The sequence below is a fragment of the Phacochoerus africanus genome, chromosome 5 (assembly GCF_016906955.1).
Source record: "Phacochoerus africanus isolate WHEZ1 chromosome 5, ROS_Pafr_v1, whole genome shotgun sequence".
In the NCBI taxonomy this organism is placed as follows: domain Eukaryota; kingdom Metazoa; phylum Chordata; class Mammalia; order Artiodactyla; family Suidae; genus Phacochoerus; species Phacochoerus africanus.
The window spans coordinates 32,183,808-32,202,433 of record NC_062548.1 but is presented as its reverse complement, the minus strand read 5'-3'; the positions used below and the strand labels follow the sequence as shown (position 1 = coordinate 32,202,433).

Below are 18,626 nucleotides of genomic sequence, written 5' to 3'. Positions count from 1 at the left end.
CATGGATACCAGTGAGATTTGTTACCACCTGAGCCAGAATGGGGACTCCTAAAACCCTTCAAAGGTTTAATAAAGTCTCCATTGCTAGACAGTCCTGCAGGGCCTGGCCCCCTGCACACCCCACCCCCAACTTCATCCTGCTCCCCTTTCCCAGGCGCTACTCCAGCTGCACTGGTTTTCTTTCAGTTCCTCAAAGGGTCCACAGCTTATCTGCTTCAGGGCCTCAGCGCAGACTGACCCTTGACCTGGAAAGGTCTCTGCCCAGCTTTTCCGCAAGGCTACCTCCTCATTCCTTTTTTTTTTTCTTTCCTTTTTGAGGGCTGCACCTGCATCATATGGAAGTTCCCAGGCTAGGTGTCAAATTGGAACTACAGCTGTGGGCCTGCACCACAGCTACAGCAATGTGGGATGGAGCCGCATCTGTGACCTACACCATAGCTCACGGCAATGCCAGATCCCCAACCCACTGAGCGTGGCCAAGGATGGAACCCACATCCTCGTGGATATTAGTCAGATTCGTTTCCACTGCACCAGAGCAGGAATTCCGACCGCCTCATTCTTTTGACTTCAATTTCAACATCACCCCTTCAAAGATACTTTCCCTGCCAGTTCCCACCAAGGTAGCTCTTGATCTCTCTCCCAATCTCTTGTTTTCTGTCCCCGTATTTGCCTCAACTTGCCATTATCTGTCTTCTCCACCAGAGATCAGCTTTACAGAACAAGAGGCCATGGCTGCCTTTTTACTGCTGTATCTCCAGCATCAAAACGGGGACTGGCCAAGACCAGGCATTCCGTCAAGCACTCGCTGTCTGCGAATAGGCTGAGCTTTTTCAGATTCCCTCTTCACAATGAACTTCACCTGTTCGTTGCTTCACTAGACTATGAGGCAACTAGTTTCTTGGCTCAGTTTTAACAGATCTGAGTTTCCTATTGTCCTTCAGAGCACACGGCCTAGCGCTCCTCCACCCGAATCAGTTTAAGGATCAGTGTTCGGGAGTTCCAGCTGGGACACCACGGGATCAGCAGTGTCTTGGGAGCCCTGGGACGCAGGTTCAATCCCTGGCCTGGCACGGTGGGTTAAAGATCTGACAGTGCTGCCGCTATGGCTTGGGTTGAAATTGTGGCTCGGATCTGATCTGCCACCCGGGAACTCCATATGCCGCAGGGCAGCACCCCCCCACACACACCCAAAAAAAGAAAAAAAATGAAAAAAGGAGTTCCCATCATGGTTCAGCCGTAATGAACCCAACTAGTATCCACGAGGATGCAGGTTCCATCCCTGGTCTCGCTCAGTAGGTTAAGGATCCAGTGTTGCCATGAGCTGTGGTGTAGGTTGCAGACAAGGCTCAGATCTCAAGTTGCTGTGGCTGGGGTGTAGACCAGCAGCTGCAGCTCTGATTCGACCCCTAGCCTGGGAATCTCCAATATGCCGCAAGTGCAGCCCTGAAAGGCAACAACAACAAAAAAGAAAAAAGCATCAGTGGTGTGCCTGGACCTCACTGTTCAGATATGTGGGTTAAGACCCCAGAGGTCAGCCTTTTCACCACCCCGGCCCAGCCAGCAGTGTGCCTACCTTCCACCATAACTGGGACCTCCAGTCCTCCCCCTCCTTCCCCAGAATCCTCAGAACCACCGCCTCAGGGCGAAGGGGGGAACAAATCTTTCTGGAGGTCCAAAGAAATGATGGTATTTTTAGCACAAAGGCTACAAGGAGCCAGTCTTTACTGCGCATTTGCAAAGAAATAAGCAAATATTAATTTACTGCCCTTGACTTGAGGCCTCCCCGACCCCAACTTGAGCCATCCTTCTATCCCTGCATTCACCTCACTACCTGGTCACCCCCGTGGCCCCTCGACCCCGACAACTTCCCAGGCTTCTCCCAGGCTGGGGTCCGGCTGGTCAGAAGCAAGGTTGGCGGAGGGCATCCTCGGAGCGTGCCTTGAGCCCAAGGTTGAACGCCGGTCGCGCTACGTACTCACTGGGCAAAAGCACCAACCAGGGGCCGCCCCGCCTCCGACCCCGCCCAGAGCAGACCCAGGTGGGCAGACTTTTTGCTTATTTTCTTTTGACTTGTTATTTTCCCTAGTTCAGCACCTGAATGCAGTTAAGTGCTCAATAAATGCTTGTCAACTTGAAGGGGAGAAGCAGGTAGAGAGATGTGTGCAAAGGGCTTAAGAGGAGTACCTGCTGTATGATGTTCATCAAGATTGGCGGAGGGAGGCGGGAGGGAGAAGGAAAGAAAGGCATGGATCTGGTTTGATCGCTAGAACTGAGGTGGGAGCTAGATGGGCGCCTGGGCTGAGAACAGCGGGGATTTGTTAGGCTGAGGAAACTGGGCCTGGCTTGTCTTTGCCAAGGAGAAAGGTAACGGCAGGAGCTGAGCTCTGCCGGAGTAGAAAGAGAAGATGACGGAGTCCATCACTCCTGGGGGCAAGGAGAGCTCCCCAGGCACACATGCGCAGAAAGACTCCTAGGGGTCAGAAAGGGAGGGGGCGCCAGGCCATCATAAGTCCTGATACCCTCCAGCTGGCACCCCTTGCTCTGGAATCCGTCTTTGCCAAAAGATGCGCATGCATTTCTTGAGGGTCCCGGGTCGGACCAGGTGTGAGAAATAAAACAAGATAATTGGCCAAAGGAAAACAAAGACCCGGAAGAAGTGTCCTGTGTAAGTGATTTAAAGCACCTCTGCCGAGTTCCCCACTCAGGGGGACACCTGCACCCGCATTCCGCTTTAGGGTGTGTGTGACTGCTTTGCTCTGCCTTAGATAAACAGACTACTTCTCTGTGCGCTCTCCCACATGTTGTACGGTGACTCTAACAACACATTTTTTATCTGTTTTCCCAGCCTTTGCCGCCTTGAAACATTCTTGCTTTCAACAAGGGGCAAGAATCAGGGCCCTTCTGCTTTTAGCTCCGCTGGTCTAGGGGCCAGGATTCCTGGTTTTCATCCAGGCTGCCCAGGTTCAATTCCTGAGCAGAGAATTAAGATCTCGCTCCAAGCCATCACCCAGTGCTGTCCCTCTGAGATCAGAACCTGGCCTTGGAGCCAGGAAATTGAGTTGCAAATGCCTGCCCTGTCCCTTCCCTCTGAGCCTCGGTGTCCCCGTCCATAAAATGGGGAGGCTGAAGAGATGACTTGCGAAAGCCTCTTTCCAGCTGGATGTTTTGCTCAATTCTGTTCTAACTGCTCGCCCCAGAATTTGGAGTCACTGTGTTCAGCCTGCAGGCTCTGGAGCAAACTTCTTCCTTTCCAGCAGGTCTCACTTTCCATTGGGGAAGGTCTCTAGACTGGTGGCTGGTCTTTGGTCTCTGGGCCCCAAACCATTTAGTACATGACACCAAAATGACCACAGGGCAAGGCAGGGGGTGTGAGGGGCTGGATGAAGTTGGGGGAACAATAGGGAGTGGTGGAGACTGTAGCAAACTGAAGCGCACATGCCCCGTCCAAAAGCGCAGCCACTACACAGATCCACCCTCCCGCTGCCATGTGGGGATGTGACCCAGCTCTGCCATGCTACTTTAAGAGAGACCAAAATCCCAGATTTTTATGTGACATCTCCAAATTTTATTTTATTTTACTATTTTATTTACTTTTTAGGGCCACACCCACAGCACATAGAGGTTCCCAGGCTAGGGGTTGAATTGGAGCTGTAGCTGCCAGCCTACAACACAGCCACAGCAACTTGGGATACAAGCTGCATCTGTGACCTACACCACAGCTCACAGCAATGCCAGATCCTTAACCCACCGAGTGGAGCCTGGGATCAAACCTGCATCGTCATGGATACTAGTTGGGTTTGTAACCCACTGAGCCACAAAGGGAACTCCACATCTCCAACATTTTGAATGTGGACAACTTATCAAAAAACAAAATAAAAACCTTAAACAATAAGAACAACAAGATACTGGGCTGGCCAAACACATTCGTGACCCTGACTTGGGCAGCGGATAGATTGGTCTATGACCTCTCACAGTGATGTCCTCTCCCTTCCCCCAAAGGTTGCAAAATATTTTAGAAATCAAACCAAAGTTCTCTTGGAGTGTCATCAGCTCAGAAAATGCCTGAGCCTGACTTTTGTATAACCTTGCCATCATTGTCTCTTTCTCTCTCCATTGTTCATGGATTCTCAAGCTGTTCTAGAGAAGCTTCTATGTGCTAGCTCTGATCATTCTCATGCTGACAAGGGAGGCCGGTGCTGGGAGAGGCTGGGCAAGATCTCCAGGGTCCTTTTGAACTCAAAACTCACTTAAAAGTGGAGGGGCACTGGAGTTCCTGTCGTGGGAAATGAATCTGACTAGCATCCAGGAAGATGCAGGTTCGACCTCTGGCCTTGCTCAGTGGGTTAAGGCTCTGGTGTTGCTGTGAGCTGTGGTGTAGGTTGCAGACATGGCTCAGATCCCGCATTGCTGTGGCTGTGGTGGAGGCTGGCAGCTGTAGCTCTTATTAGACCCCTAGCCTGGGAACCTCCATATGCCACAGGTGCAGCCCAAAAGAGAAAAAAAAAGAGCAAGATATGCCTGGGGTGAGAGAGAGCTGCTGTTTTGATTTGCTCATGTTATTTATCCCTTTTGGAAATCATATTCCCTTCCTTTGCGAAGCATTCCCTCCCCTTCCTGGGTGGCTCTGAAGGGACCGCCAATCATAGCGCCTGCCCTCTGGCCATGGGATTGGTCCCTGAGAGGCACGTCGCTTAAGCCAGCCAATCAGAGACCTTCCTCGGGATTTTCCATGTGGATGGGACAGGCCTTATGGAGAGACCAGTGCCCAGATGAGAGCTGAGCTAAGCGATGGAGGGAAAGAATTTGGACATCATGCAGGTCCTGGATCCAGCCACACCTGAGGCTAGACCCACCTTCTCAGCTATGTGAGCCAGTAGACTCTGTCTTTCTCTGACTTCTAATTTTGGTGGTTTAGCCATCTGTATAATAAAATCCTAGAGGATGCAGACTGTACCTCTTTCCACAGAGCTACTTTTGTCTGTGCCCTGAAACACCAGGCTTCAGTGAGGTCAAGAGACTTGGCCAAGGTCCTCAGCCCCCAGATGGCAGGGTAATATTTAACCCAGGTTTAACTAATCCTATGTCTGACTGCTTATTTCTCTAGACCAGAGCTTCCCAAACTGGGTTCCTCAGACTCTGAGGACTTCGCAGAAGTTTCCAGAGGTGCCACAGAGGGTGAGAGTGAGGCAGAATGGACAGGACTAGAAAGAGATGGACTTCCTCAGGATACCTGATACTGCTGGAGCGTTTACCATTTTTAAGGAATTTGCTAAGTTCTTGTCGATAAATCAGTTTTCCCCAATTTCCCTCAAGCCATGAACTAGGGGCTAATGGTATTCTTCCTGAATGGATAAGAAAACTAAAGCCTGGGAAACTCATCACTCAGGTTAAGTAACAAGTGAGTCGTTGCCTGCATGTTATGGACCACCTCTCTACTCCCAGTCCTAAAACATCCCTTCGGTTTCCTGTCTCCATCACACCACATGAGCATTTTTCTGGGATTCTTGAGAAGCTCCCTCTCTGTCAATCTCCTTTTGGAACCTGCAAAGCACTCTGGGAGGGACAACATCGCGAGCATGACCAACTAGGGCTTAGTGAGGTCAGCTGACAGGCAGGGGACCGAGGCGGTGGGGCCCAGAGTAGGCGCGGGCTGAATGCTTTGCTGACTGAGCTGAGCTCTTGTCTCCCATGCACTCACCGCTGAGCTGCGCTGCGGTTCCTTGTCCATTCCTTTTCAAGCTGGGAGACAAGTTCTTCTGAGGAATTTTCTCGCCCCAGTGACCAGAGATCGTTTAGTCCTAGCGGCCTCCGGTAGCCCCTCCAGACCAACCTGTAAAAGAAAGTGACCAGGGCATGGTCCTCCTGCCACCCACCCCTGCAAGGTCCTGGCTTGGTGGCTGTATGGCCCTAGGACACGTCACCTCTCTGCACCTGTGCTGGCTCCTCGGTACAAGGGCAGCAGTTTACCCAACGGCACTAACGTTGCTGGGCATCTCTCAGCCTACAAAGATCATCTCATTTAATCCTCACAGGAGCCTATATGATAGAGTACTATGGACCCATTTTACAGACGAGGAAGAAACCAGAGGCTCAGAGAGGTTGAGTGACTTAATCAAGGGATGACCTGTTGCAGGGGGGAAGAAACCTCCCTCGGGGTCACAATCCAGAGTCAAAAACTATTGCTGTGGAGGAAAACTGAACTCCTTCTTCAGCTTGCTTGCTTTACTTACTTATATATTTATTTTCTTTTTACATCCGCACCTGCGGCATCTAGAAGTTCCCAGGCTAGGGGTTGAATCAGACCTGCACCACAGCCACAGCAACGCCAGATCCGAGCCGCATTTGCAATCAATGCCACAGCTTGCAGCAACACCGGATCCTTCACCCACTGAGTGAGGCCAGGGATCAAGCCTGCATCCTCATGGAGACTATGTCAGCTCCTTAACTGGCAAGGCCACAGTGGGAACTCCCTCCGTCAGCTTTAAACATCCCCATTTCTCCTCTTCGCTTACTACTCCAGCCGCCTGGCCTCAGGACCTTTGCACATGCAGGTCGCTCTGCTTACAACTCCTCCCCTGCCACTTCTCACTTGTCCTTCACCTCTGGGCTTAGACATGATTTTCTTAAAGTTCCGCTTGATGACCTCCTTCCCAACCCCCAGTTCAGGTAGACTCCCTCACTTTAAGACCTAGTCTCCTGAGCTTTTTCTTCCTTTTTTGGTCTGATTATTTATTTAATCTTTCTCATCTGTTGGATGAGAAACCCCATGGGGGCACAGACAGTACTTGCCTTGATCCCTCCTCTCTGTATTCTTGCCTCCTAGTACAGGGCACAAGATGTGTCAAGTAAAATCACCACTTCTCAGCTCTGTGTCCTTGAGCAAGTTGCTTCCCATTAACGGACCTCAGTGAAAACTGAGGTCCATTAAAATGAGAACTTTTAAGGTCTCACCTTAAAATGAAAGTATTTCTGGGTACTTGGTGTATTTCTGAGCACATGAGATGACTTGGTGCATTGTTGGAGGGATCATTGAGAGGACATGACCACTGGTGGACCCACCAGCTGGACCCAGGCAGTCCGAGGCTCCTCAGCCCTCCCCTGTCTTGGGAATGTGCATTCTGCCCAGTGTTCCCACTCTAGGAGCTACTTCAAGGACACAACCTTGAGGAAATAAGTATTAGACCATCTGGATGGTATATAAGATTGGACCCCATTTAGGCGTCTCTACAAACTGTTGAAATTCTGACGGGCAGGTTGGAGATCTGCTCAGCTTGCACCCCCAGGACAAGCCTCTCATGTGAGTTCTCTTGCTTGGTAACCCCTCCATCTTACCAACCCAAAGTGGATGCCTCTTTCTTCCCCTCTCCTTGTCCTCTGTCTACCAGGGTCAGTTTTTTTTGTTTTTGATTTTGCTTTTTAGGGCCATGCCTATGGCATAGAGACGTTCCCAGGCTAGGGGTCGAATCAGAGCTATAGCTGCCAGCCTACACCACAGCCATAGCAACGTGGGATCCAAGCCACATCTGCGACCTGCACCACAGCTCATAGCAATGCCGGATTCTTAATCCACTGAGCAAGGCCAGGGATCGAACCTGCAACCTCACGGATACTAGTCGGATTTGTTTCCGCTTCTACACAGTGGCAATTCCTACTGGGGCCAGCTTTTGAACCAATATGTACACAAATGAAATTAACTACTGCAGACTTCCACAGCGGGAGTGTTACTTTCTTTAATCTTTAATCTTTCTCGTGACACCCACGAGAAAGTCTTGTTTGGAGCTGCTCTTAAAAGCTCCTCTTTGAGTCTTTCCAAGCCCCCTTTTCTAACACAGAGTGAACTCAGGCAAGCAACAGTCTGGATCCAGAAATTATTCACTATACTTGGTTTTCACTGAAATTAATTTTGGCATTCTACTTTGCTGGGGATTCTAGATTTTTCTGATTTTGGTAGTGATAGAAAGTTTCCTTTTTAAAAGGTTATTAAAGTAGAAAAAGTGAGTTGTTTTAAAGGAAAAAACATTAAGTGATATCCCAGTAAGGCAAAAAACTTGACAAATGGTCCATAAATGCTAACATTTGGGGAAGAGAGGGTTAGATTCTCTCTAGAGAGGTTTAGCAAGCTTCTCGGCTCTTTTCACCAATTCCACACCCCCCGAGTCTCCTTCTCTTCATTTATTTAACAACTACTTTTTATAATTTAATACTTATTGTGGGCCAGACCCTGTTCTAAGTGATTCACAAACTTTACCTTATTTAATCCTCAAAACCCTATGAGGGAGTTCCTGTTGTGGCCCAGCAGAAACGAATCCGACCAGGAACCATGAGGTTGTGGGTTCCATCCCTGCCCTTGCTCAGTGGGTTAAGGATCCAGTGTTGCCTTGAGCTGTGGTGTAGGTTGCAGACGTGGCTCGGATCTGGAGTTGCTGTGGCTGTGGTGTAGGCCATCGGCTACAGCTCCAATTAGACCCCTAGCCTAGGAACCTCCATATGCCGTGGGTGCGGCCCTAAAATGACAAAAGACAAATAAATAAATAAATAAATAAATAAATAAATAAATAAATCCATCCTATGAGGAGAGTTCTGCTGTGGTGCACTAACGAACCCAAATAAAATCCATGAATACTCAGGTTTGATCCCTGGCCTTGCTCAGTGGGTTAAGGAGCTGATGTTGCCGTGAGCTGTGGTGTAGGTCACAGACATGGCTCAGATCTGGCATTGCTGTGTCTGTGGTGTAGGCCAGCAGCTGCAGTTCCAATTCAACCCCTAACATGGGAACTTCCATATGCCACTGGTGCGGCCCCTAAATTTAAAAAATGAAGAACCCCTGTAAAGGGATATTCCTTCAAAACAAAACAAAACAAAACAAAACAAAACAAAACCAAATCCAATTGCAGTGGCTTGGGTTGCTGTGGAGGCGTGGGTTCCATCCCTGGCCCAGGAGAGTAGGTTAAGGATCTAGCATTACAATGCAGGTTGCAGCTGTGACTCAGATTCAATCCCTGGCCCAGGAACTTCCATATGCTGCAAGTGTGGCCAAAAGAAAAAGAAAAAAACAAAAAAACTCACTCTGAGGTAGATGCTATCATAATGCTCATTTTACAGGTGCAGCAATTGAGGCACAGAGAGGTTAAGCAGCTTGCCCAAGGTCACACAGCCAGGAAGTGGTGGGGCTGGGATTCAAATCCAGGTGCTATTGTGATCTGACTGCACTGTGATCAGGAGGGGGCACAGTAGGAGGGCACATTCTTAGCGTCTGGTGTGTTGACTCTGGAGAAACATCTGTCTTCTCCACCAGCCTGAGAGCCTCTAAGTGAGTAAAGATTTGATCTTTTACCTCCTCACCCTCCATGCTTATACATAGTAAGTGCTTATTACATGTTGGTGGAATGACTTAATTGATAGAGGTATGATTTTATTGAGCCTCTTTCTATGTTCAAGCACTAAGCCCTTTACATTTAATGAGAGTAGAGTTGTTCCCATTTTATAGAGGGGGAAAACTGAGACTGAATATTTGTGATACGGTCAGCTAAGAGATGGAGCCAGGATTTACACCCAGATCTTACTCCAGTGAACGAGTGGGAATGGGATGTGGATGATGGACACACTGTTATCCAAGAGGGAAGCCTGGAAGCTGGGATGGAGAGAACCTGGCTGACCTTGGTAGGCTTGGCAGCAAGCCTCCTGGGAGCAGAGCTGTGGTGACCAAGAAGAGCAGCAAATGCAGATAGGTGGGAGCACCCCCCCCAGCCCCTTGCCTGCTGCTTTACTTACCCAGAAACCCACCAGAACATGGCCTTGGAGGGGAAGGAGGCTCCTGCCTTTGGACATGGATTCTGCAAAGACAAAATTGTGGGAAGGGGAAGGACTTGGTCTCATCATCCATTGCCAGCACGTAGCAAGAAGAACCAAGGGCGGGAAGACAGGATGAACTGAGGATGAGCATAAAACTGAAAGTGTCCACTGAGATGCCCTGCCTACTTATCTACTGCAGATACTAAAGAGCTTGGTGCTTCCTGGCAGGCAAGGCAAAAAGGGGTTCGACCACAGAACTGAAAGTGTCTACGAGGTAAGAACTAAGAATTGCTCAGGACAACTTTACTGATACTGAGACCAAGAAATTCTCAAAGCAAGGATCATGCATGACACAGGCTATAACGTCCTCAACAATATTCCTCAGTGAAGGTGAAGAGGGGCTGTCTTGAGATTTTTACCAGTAACTCCAGGCAGACTGCACAGATTTATACTCTTCACCAATAGGAAATGAGAGTGCCCATTTCACCTCACCTTTGCCATCAGAGCTTGTTATCAATTTTTAATTTTTTTTCTGCCACATTTTAAAAACTTTATCTTATGGCCACACCAGTGGCATATGGAATTCTAGGGCAGGGAACTGAATCTGAGCCACAGCTGTGACCTATGCTTCAGCTACAGCAGTGCTAGATCCTTTAACACACTGTGCCAGGAAGGGAATCAAACCTGCACCTCTGCAGGGACCCGAGCCGCTGTGGTCAGATTCACCGTGGCCACAACAGGAACTCCTCTGCCACTTTCATAGGGAAAAAAGTCCTGTTTGAATTTCAACTTAGTTATTCAAGTCATGAGCATCTTTTTAGATGATTTCAGAGCAACTGTTTTTCAGAGAATTCTTTCCTGATTTCACAGACTTATTCAGTGTTACCTGCTATAAACTCTCATGGACCATGCACTTCTCCTGTGGAGCACTTCTGTTGGGCAAGTCACTTTAATCTTGAATCTTTATGACCCATCCCACTGTAATTTTCCATGCGTTTGTATAATCGTGTGATTAATGTCTGGCTCCCTACTTGGTTGTTAGCGGTATGAGGACAGAAATATTGCCTGTTCACCATAGATCCTCTGTACCCAGCTTGGGCATGGAGCAAGTTGGCAAACTACAGCCCCCAGGCCAAATCCGGCCCACTGCCTGTCGCTGCAAATAAAGCTTTATTAGAACATAGCCATGCTCCTTTGTTGACATATTGTCTGTGTCTGCTCTTTACACAGGCAGACTTGAGTAGTGCTATACGGAGACCATGTGGCCCACAAAGCCTAAAATGTTCTCTGTCTTGGACAGAAAGAGTTGGCCAACCCATGGTACAGAGTAGACATGTCATACGCTTTCAGCTGAATGAAGAAGACGAAAGGCTGGGGTTCTAGTTTCACTCCCTTCCCCCACCTGGGGGACTGAGGACCAGAAGAGGATCAGGCAAGGCACTGGGTTGGAGACGTGGTGACTTACAGACTGCGGGGGCTCTTTAGGGAAGAAGGGCGGTTGATCGGCCAGGCAAGACAGTGCAAACTGTGCCCCCACCAGAGACAAGCACAGGTAGGTTGACAGGTGGCGGAAGGGGTCACCCTGAAAGTCCTGCGGGAGAGAAAGCAGAAATCCCACTGAGTCTGGGCTCATGAGGGGTGGAAGCTGGGGAGGGGGGTGACAGGAAGGGGGGCAGTGGTGGAGGCTGAGCGTGGTTCTGATGCTGGGAGCAGTGCCCAGGAAGGGGGGCTGGAGCCGCCAGGTGTGAAAGTCAAGGCCCCCAGCTTTCCTGATTTAGGAACACCTGGCTTAAGCATATGCTGTCCATACACAGGGCAGGCAAGTGTTTGCCCTCAAGCCAGGTGATAACTGGCCTTGGCCACCAAGACATGAATTAATGGGACACTTGGCCTTTCTCCTTGTGCTATAAAGGAGTCCCCACCCCACTCTCCCATCTCACTCCCTTGGGGTCAGTGTTCTCTGGTTTAAGAAGGAAGCTGGTTTCACGGAGCATTTACTCCACCTTGGGTATATGCTAAGGCTTTTTTTTTAAAAAAAAAAAACAATTTTTCTTCTAAATGCCGGAGTAGTTCTACGACTTGATTTTGGTTGGGGGTACGGTGGGGGTGTTTTGTTTGCTTTATTTTTGATGGGACTACAGTTCATCATCAACATTTACCTGCATTTTTTTTTTCTGGCTACCATGTGCAGCAACCTGATTTGGGATCTCAGTTCCCAGACCAGGGATTGAACCCCAGCCTCAGTGACGAAAGTGCCAAACCCCAACCACTAGACCACCAGGGAATGCCCCAGTGTCTTCACATACTGCCCTTTTCTTTCTTTTTCTTTTTTTTTTTTTTAATGTCTTTTTAGGGCCACACCTGCTGCATATGGAAGTTCCCAGGCCAGGGGTCAAATCCAGGTTGCAGCTGCTGCCTGCACCACAGCCACAGCAACTCAGGATCCGAGCCAGGTTTGCAACCTACACCACAGCTCACGGCAGTGCCAGATCCTTAACCCACTGGGCCAGGGATCAAACCTGAGTCCTCATGGATACTAGTCGGGTTCGTTACCACAATGGGAACTCCTACACACAGTGTCTTATCAAGTCCCTCTCCACTCTGCCCTCACTGGGGTGTGCTTGCTCTCTGTTACTCTTTGGGAAAAAAAGGCTCGAAGAAGAGATAATACTTTGCTCAAGGCCACACAAATAATCTGCTCCAGATCAGGCACTTTTGTGCCATGCCAAGATGGCTTTCGCGTCCCCTGCCCCTTCTTGCCAGAGCACCCTTATTTTCCCCCACGCTCAGGTATATGGTTTATGCAGAACTGACTCCACCCCAGGGGATGGGCAGGTGATGGAGGCTTGACCAGTGAATACGTTCTAGTCCCCCATCGGCTACTGTGATTGGCTTAGGACAGGACACAGGACCCACGCTGGGCCAGTGAGAATTGGAGCCATTGGGAGATCTTCTACTGGGTTTGCTACACTGGTGCAACATAAGTCTGGAGCAACGGGGGCTCTTTCTGCCACCTTACTGGAGAACAATGCTGACAAGGCGGAGCCAAGACACAGAGAGAAATGGAGATCCGGTGGTGTTACCTGAGTGCCTGGGCCAGCTATGCCCAGCAGGTGCCACATACATGAGCTCACAGATTCCTTTGGACTTTTTCCCCTTAAGCTCGTGGGAGTTGAGGTTTTGTGGCTTAAAACAAGAGCCCTAGTTTCAAATCCCAGTTTCCCTTCTGAATTTTTATACTTTTCTGGTTTTGGTTTGGGTTCTGGAGGGCAGATAGTAGACAGGTGGGTATTCCAGATACATTATTCCCCAGAGCATTGTTTCTATATTTGTTAGACACATTTCTCTTTGTAGATCATGCCTCCCAACACAGAAATGCTGCATTCCAGGCAGGGAAGCACACATGGGTGAGAGTGCAACATGAGTGTGTAAATACAGATGCATGGGAGCACGGGCGAGGGTGAGAACAGGTGAGAGGGAGGAGAAAGGTACATGTGCTTGGAGTAAGAGTGAGCTCAGGTGTGTGTTAGAGGAGGTCATCCAGAGGTCATAAGAGTGACCTGAACCAGAAACTACTTCAAGGAGGTAGCCTTGGAGTTCCCATTGTGGCGCAGTGGAAACGAATATGATTGGTATCCATGAGGATGTGTGGCCTTGCTCAGTGGGTTGGGGATCCAGCATTGCTGTGAGCAGTGGTGTAGGTCACAGATGTGGCTCAGATCCCATGTTGCTGTGGCTGTGGTGTAGGTTGGCAGCTGTAGCTCCGATTGGACCCCTATCCTGGGTACTTCCATATGCTGTGGGTGCGGCCCTAAAAAAAAGGGGGGGATGTAGGCTTGAAAGAGCAATGTGTCGAGAAGACCATCTGGACAATACATGTGACCGAACCCCATTAAAGCCTCTCTGTAAACTGTTGAGATGCTGGCGGGCGGGTGCCGAGATCTCATCTTGCAGAGCCCAAGACAAGCCTCGCGTTCCCTTGCTTGTTAACGTTGTCACCCACCACTCTGCAGTGGCTGCCTCCTTTTTGGGTCTCTGTTGTAAGGGGCCTGTTTCGAATGTTCCTGGAAACTCCTGAGGTTTTGAACTGACAGTGTGTCAGTGCCCAGGCAGTGTGTGGGAGGGGTGTGTGACTGTGTGTGAGTGTGGGCATTTGTGGGAACTTGAAGCCATAGCCACACTTCGGTGGCAGCAAGTGTGAGTGGATGTGTGCAGGGGAAGGGGTGTGTGTGTGTGATGTTTTGGAGTCTGTGGTTGTGTGGTACATGAAAGGGGGGCATATAAGCCTGTGCAAGTAAAGTGTGTGATGTGAGTGTGCAAGACAATGGGATTTATTTTTTATGGCCAGACCCATGGCATATAGAAGTTCTCAGCCAGGGATGAAGCCTATGCTGCAGCTGAGGCAATGCTGGATCCTTGAACCCACTGCTCCAGGCCAGGGGTAGAACCCCCGCAGCAGCCCGAGGTGCTGCAGCCAGACTCTTTTTTTTTGGTCTTTTTTTAGGGCCGCACTCGTGGCGTGTGAAGGTTCCCAGGCTAGGGGGCGAATTGAAGCTGCAGCTGCCGGCCTCCACCACAGCCACAGCAACGTGGAATCCGAGCCGCATCTGTAACCTACACCACAGCTCACGGCAACACTGGATCCTTAACCCACGGAGCGAGGCCAGGGATCGAGCTTGTGATACCATTTGGGTTCATTACCACTGAGCCACAATGGGAACTCCTGCAGTCAGCTTCTTAACCCATTGTGTGCCACAGCGGGAACTCTGACAATGGGCATTTGTATTGATAAAAAAAGGTATGGGATGATGGGTCCTTCTCCATGAGCGAGTGCACTGGGGTGTCACTTTGAGTGACTGTGGTGCATGGGTCTTTGCGTAGAGCATAAGCTGTTGGTGGAAAGGAGAGGAGGGAGGAGGCCACCCAAGGCTGAAACTGCCATGTTGGTTCCCAGGTGGCCCAGGCCCCCACTTACCCCCTGCGAGGCCTGCTGGGCAGCGCTGATGGCTGGGAAGAGAAAGCAGAGCAGCCAGTACCCAAAGAGCACCCCCGACGCCTGGACCCCCTTCTTCCTCTCAAAGTGGATCAGGAACACGGCGAAGCTCTGGGTGAGAGAATCAGGATGGGCCTCTTCAGGTGGGAGGTGGCCAGGGGCAGGGGGTGGGGGAGGAGAAGGGAGGGACCCCATCCCAGGGATCCCCACTCCCACCCCCTGCCCCACACCCTCCACCAGGGCAGGAAAAGCCGCAGCCAGGAACAATCAACAGGTCTGGGTGTGTCACTTACCATCGTGGTGAGCCACACTGTGGGGTATATGAGAAACTCCAGGGCCTGGGCCATTCCCCGATGGATTCTCCAAAGAGTCACAGACACGCTCGACGTGCACAGGACTATGAGGGCAAACCCAAGCACCTGGGGAAACAGGCTTGGGTAAGACTGGTGGGGGAAAGAAAGATGGTGGCCAACTGGACAGTGACCCCATGTCCAAAAGGACAGTGGCTCTGGAAGGGGCACTGTAAGGTACCAACGTTATCACTAAACTGTGCCAGTATGATGCAGATCAATCTCGACATTTAACTGTCACATAAATAATGCACCACAAGGGCCTGAGCCAAGTCAGTGGTTTCCAAAACAACAATGGTGCTCCCATGAGGCACAGGAGGATGCTTTAGGGATGAAGGAACAGCATGGAATGAAATGTACTCTCCGGGTGAAAAAATGATAACCTCTTTAGTCTCTTTCAGTCTTTACTAGTCAATCAAGGAAGGGGAGTTCCCATCATGGCTCAGCAGCAAGGAACCTGATGAGTATCCATGAGGATGCAGGTTTGATCTCTGGCCTTGCTCAGTGGGTTAAGGATGCATCATTGCTGTGAACTGTGGTGTAGGTCGCAGATGTGGCTCGGATTCTGCGTTGTTGTGGCTATGGTGTAGGCCAGCGGCTACAGCTCTGATTGGACTCCTAGCTTGGGAACTTTCATATGCCCGGGGTGCAGCCCTAAAAAGACATGAAAGAAAGAAAGAAAGAAGGAAGGAAGGACTCCCTGTTGGGACTGGAATGTCCCCAGGCCTTTCCCAAGATGCACCGGTCTCTCTTTTGAATTAGAGGAATCAAGAAAGTAAGAGTGTGCACACACAGACCTGGCACATTGGAGAAACTATAGAATAAACACACTTGGGAAGTTCCTGTTGCAGTGTAGTGGAAACGAATCCCACTAGTAACCATGAGGTTGCAGGTTTGACCCTGCCCTTGCTCAGGGGGTTAAGGATCCAGTGTTGCCATGAGCTGTGGTGTAGGGCACAGATGTGGCTCAGATCCTGGGTTGCTGTGTCTATGGTGTAGGCTGGCAGCTACAGCTCCAATTCGACCCCTAGTCTGGGAACCTCCATATGCCGCAGGTGTGGCACTAAAAAGCAAAACAAAAACAAAAACAAAAAAACCCAACATGCTTGGGTTAATCACAAGCAGTGGTCAAACTACCACCCTCCCCCCCAGGTTGAGTGTAACTTGCTATTTTCATATCACCTCTGAACAAAGCATGGTTTTGACATTTTTTCAATTGTTGAACAAAACTTTGAAGAGTCCACTATGTCATGACACTGAAAAGTCTATAAAATGCAAATTTCAGTCACTATAAATAAACTTTAATTGATACAAAGTCATGTCCATTTCTTTACTGTTGTCTGTGGTTTGCCTTCCTGCTGCAAAAGCAGGATTGCTTGGTGAGGACAGAGACCGCATGACCACAAAGCCTCAGTCATGTATCTGGCCCTTTAAGGAGACTGTGCTGACCCTGGATAGGTGGCTGGCAACAGGTCGAAAAATGAATGAGGGTGGCCTGGGAATGAATGAGCCTTGGAGGGTGTTCTTGCCGAAGTTTGGAGAAGGGCAGGATGAGCAGAAAGGCTCACACTTGTAATGCCAGTGTTTCTTCCTTCCTTCCTTCCTTCCTTCCTTCCTTCCTTCCTTCCTTCCTTCCTTCCTTCCTTCCTTCCTTTTTCGGTTGCCCCCAAGGCATAAGGAAGTTCCCAGGCCAGGGATCCAATCCAAGCTGGAGCTGTGACCCTAGGCTGCAGCTGTGACAACACCAGATCCTTAATCCTCTGCACCAGGCAGGGGATTGAACCCCTACCTCTAAAGAGACAAGCCAGATCGTTAACCCACTGCGCCACAGTGGGAACTCCTGCCAGTGTTTTTCAAACACTGTAAAATAAATAGATAATCTTGAGAACTGTTCTTTAGTAGTGCCAGCGGGGAAACACAAAAATCAATGCATAACTGTTAAACATTGAAAAGGTTCAACCTAGCTTGGCCCTAAAACCACCTTATATATCCCAGGAGTAGACATGGCACACTTTGGGGGATGCCGAGCCGTGGTGGTCATAACTTGGATGTGTGGGTGTCGTCTGGAGGTGTGTCTGTGGATGTAAGGTTTTCATTACTACCAGACCTGTGAGAATCTATTCTAGTGCCTTTACCTCTGTAGCCTCTGGGGTCTCCCTCTGTTTGATTAACAGGTTCCCTTCTTGTCCCCACCCGATGTGCCCCTTGATAGAAGGAGTGCCCAGTTTGAGGTCTCTGCCTGCTCCCACCACGCCCCCCCCCCCCCATAGTCTGGTGACAGGCTCCCAGGGGCAGCAGCTACCATTTTGGCCTTGAAGAGGGCAGACATCTGGAGGTAGCCCTTGTCATGACGGTGGATGCAGAGGAGGTGGATGGGGCCGAGGACCCAGAGGTACATGGGGGGCACCCAGACCCCTGCCGTTTTCAGGAAGCACAGGCTCAGCAGGTGGGCAGCGGCAGGCGCAGGCTCTGTCTGGTTCCAGACCTGGGGGAACACCACGGCGACCCTTAGGCTGGTGTAACACAGAGGTCCCAAACTCACCTGCCCAGGGGAACAGGCAACTCTCTGGATCATTCCCATGCCAATGGCCGGAGCACTCTCTAGGGTACTTTGTATTCTCAACTCCTGTAACTCCAACACCTGTCTTATGAGGTAGATGCAATTAACCCTACTATTTTGCAGATGAGGAAGCTGAGGCCCAGAGAGGTTGAGTAACTTGGCTGATGTCACCCAGCTGGACAGTGGTGGCAATGGGATTTGAACCGAGGTAGCTGGGTCCTTGATGAGTGTTGGGCATAGACTTAGAATACCCTAGATGATAGGTGTTACCATCCCCATTTCATAGACCAGGAAACTGAGGCACAAGGAGGGGCCCAGCCTCCTTCAGACCCACACAAATAGGAAGTGGCAGAGCTGACCCCACGCTGGCCTGTTTGACCAGGGAGTTTGTTCTACTGTGGGGTCTGGATCTGTAATTCCTATCTCAGACTTTTTGCTGGCTTTCTCTTATCCAAGAAGTCTGAATGTGACATTTAGAGGACAGGGCTGCTTTAATTCTCTCCCTGCTGTTATCACTGCCACCCTCCCGCTAGAGTCCTTTGATGAGAGACAGGAACCCGAGCGGTTGGGGGGGGTGGGGGGGGAGGGTCCTGTAGCTCTGAGGTCTGGAGGCCCCTTTAACGGGCTGGGCTCTTCTCGGGACCAGCTTGGTGAAGAGGGTCGCCCTCCCCTGCCTTTGGCCTGGCAGGTTTCCTCCCTGCCGGGCAGCCAGGAATTTGGGGGTCTCTCTCCTCCCCTGTATCATAGCGGGAGAGAACTGCCCAAGAGATCTTTGAGCCGGAAAAGGAGAGGAGGGAGGGCTGGGAGGGGACTCTCACCGGGCCCGCGCAGGGCTCGGCGGGCGCGGCCATCGGGAGCCGTCCGTCTGTCTGTCCGTCCGTCAGGCTGTCGGTGGGTCCCCAGACAGCTTCCTTGGCCTCGGTCTGGCTGG

At 50.3% G+C, this 18,626-nt stretch overlaps 1 protein-coding gene across 1 annotated transcript in view; it reads right to left on the bottom strand.

The window, feature by feature from the left end:
- The window catches only part of ABCC6 (ATP binding cassette subfamily C member 6), a 97,847-nt gene extending 79,221 nt beyond the window's left edge, over positions 1-18,626 (bottom strand). The window contains exons 1-7 of the mRNA XM_047780426.1: positions 18,514-18,626; positions 17,438-17,620; positions 15,079-15,204; positions 14,768-14,896; positions 11,258-11,383; positions 9,772-9,833; positions 5,699-5,830 (exon numbers count right to left, since the gene is read on the bottom strand). Coding sequence (XP_047636382.1) covers positions 5,699-5,830; positions 9,772-9,833; positions 11,258-11,383; positions 14,768-14,896; positions 15,079-15,204; positions 17,438-17,620; positions 18,514-18,546 — 791 coding nt within the window. The 5' untranslated portion in view covers positions 18,547-18,626. The remainder of the gene's footprint in view (positions 1-5,698; positions 5,831-9,771; positions 9,834-11,257; positions 11,384-14,767; positions 14,897-15,078; positions 15,205-17,437; positions 17,621-18,513) is intronic.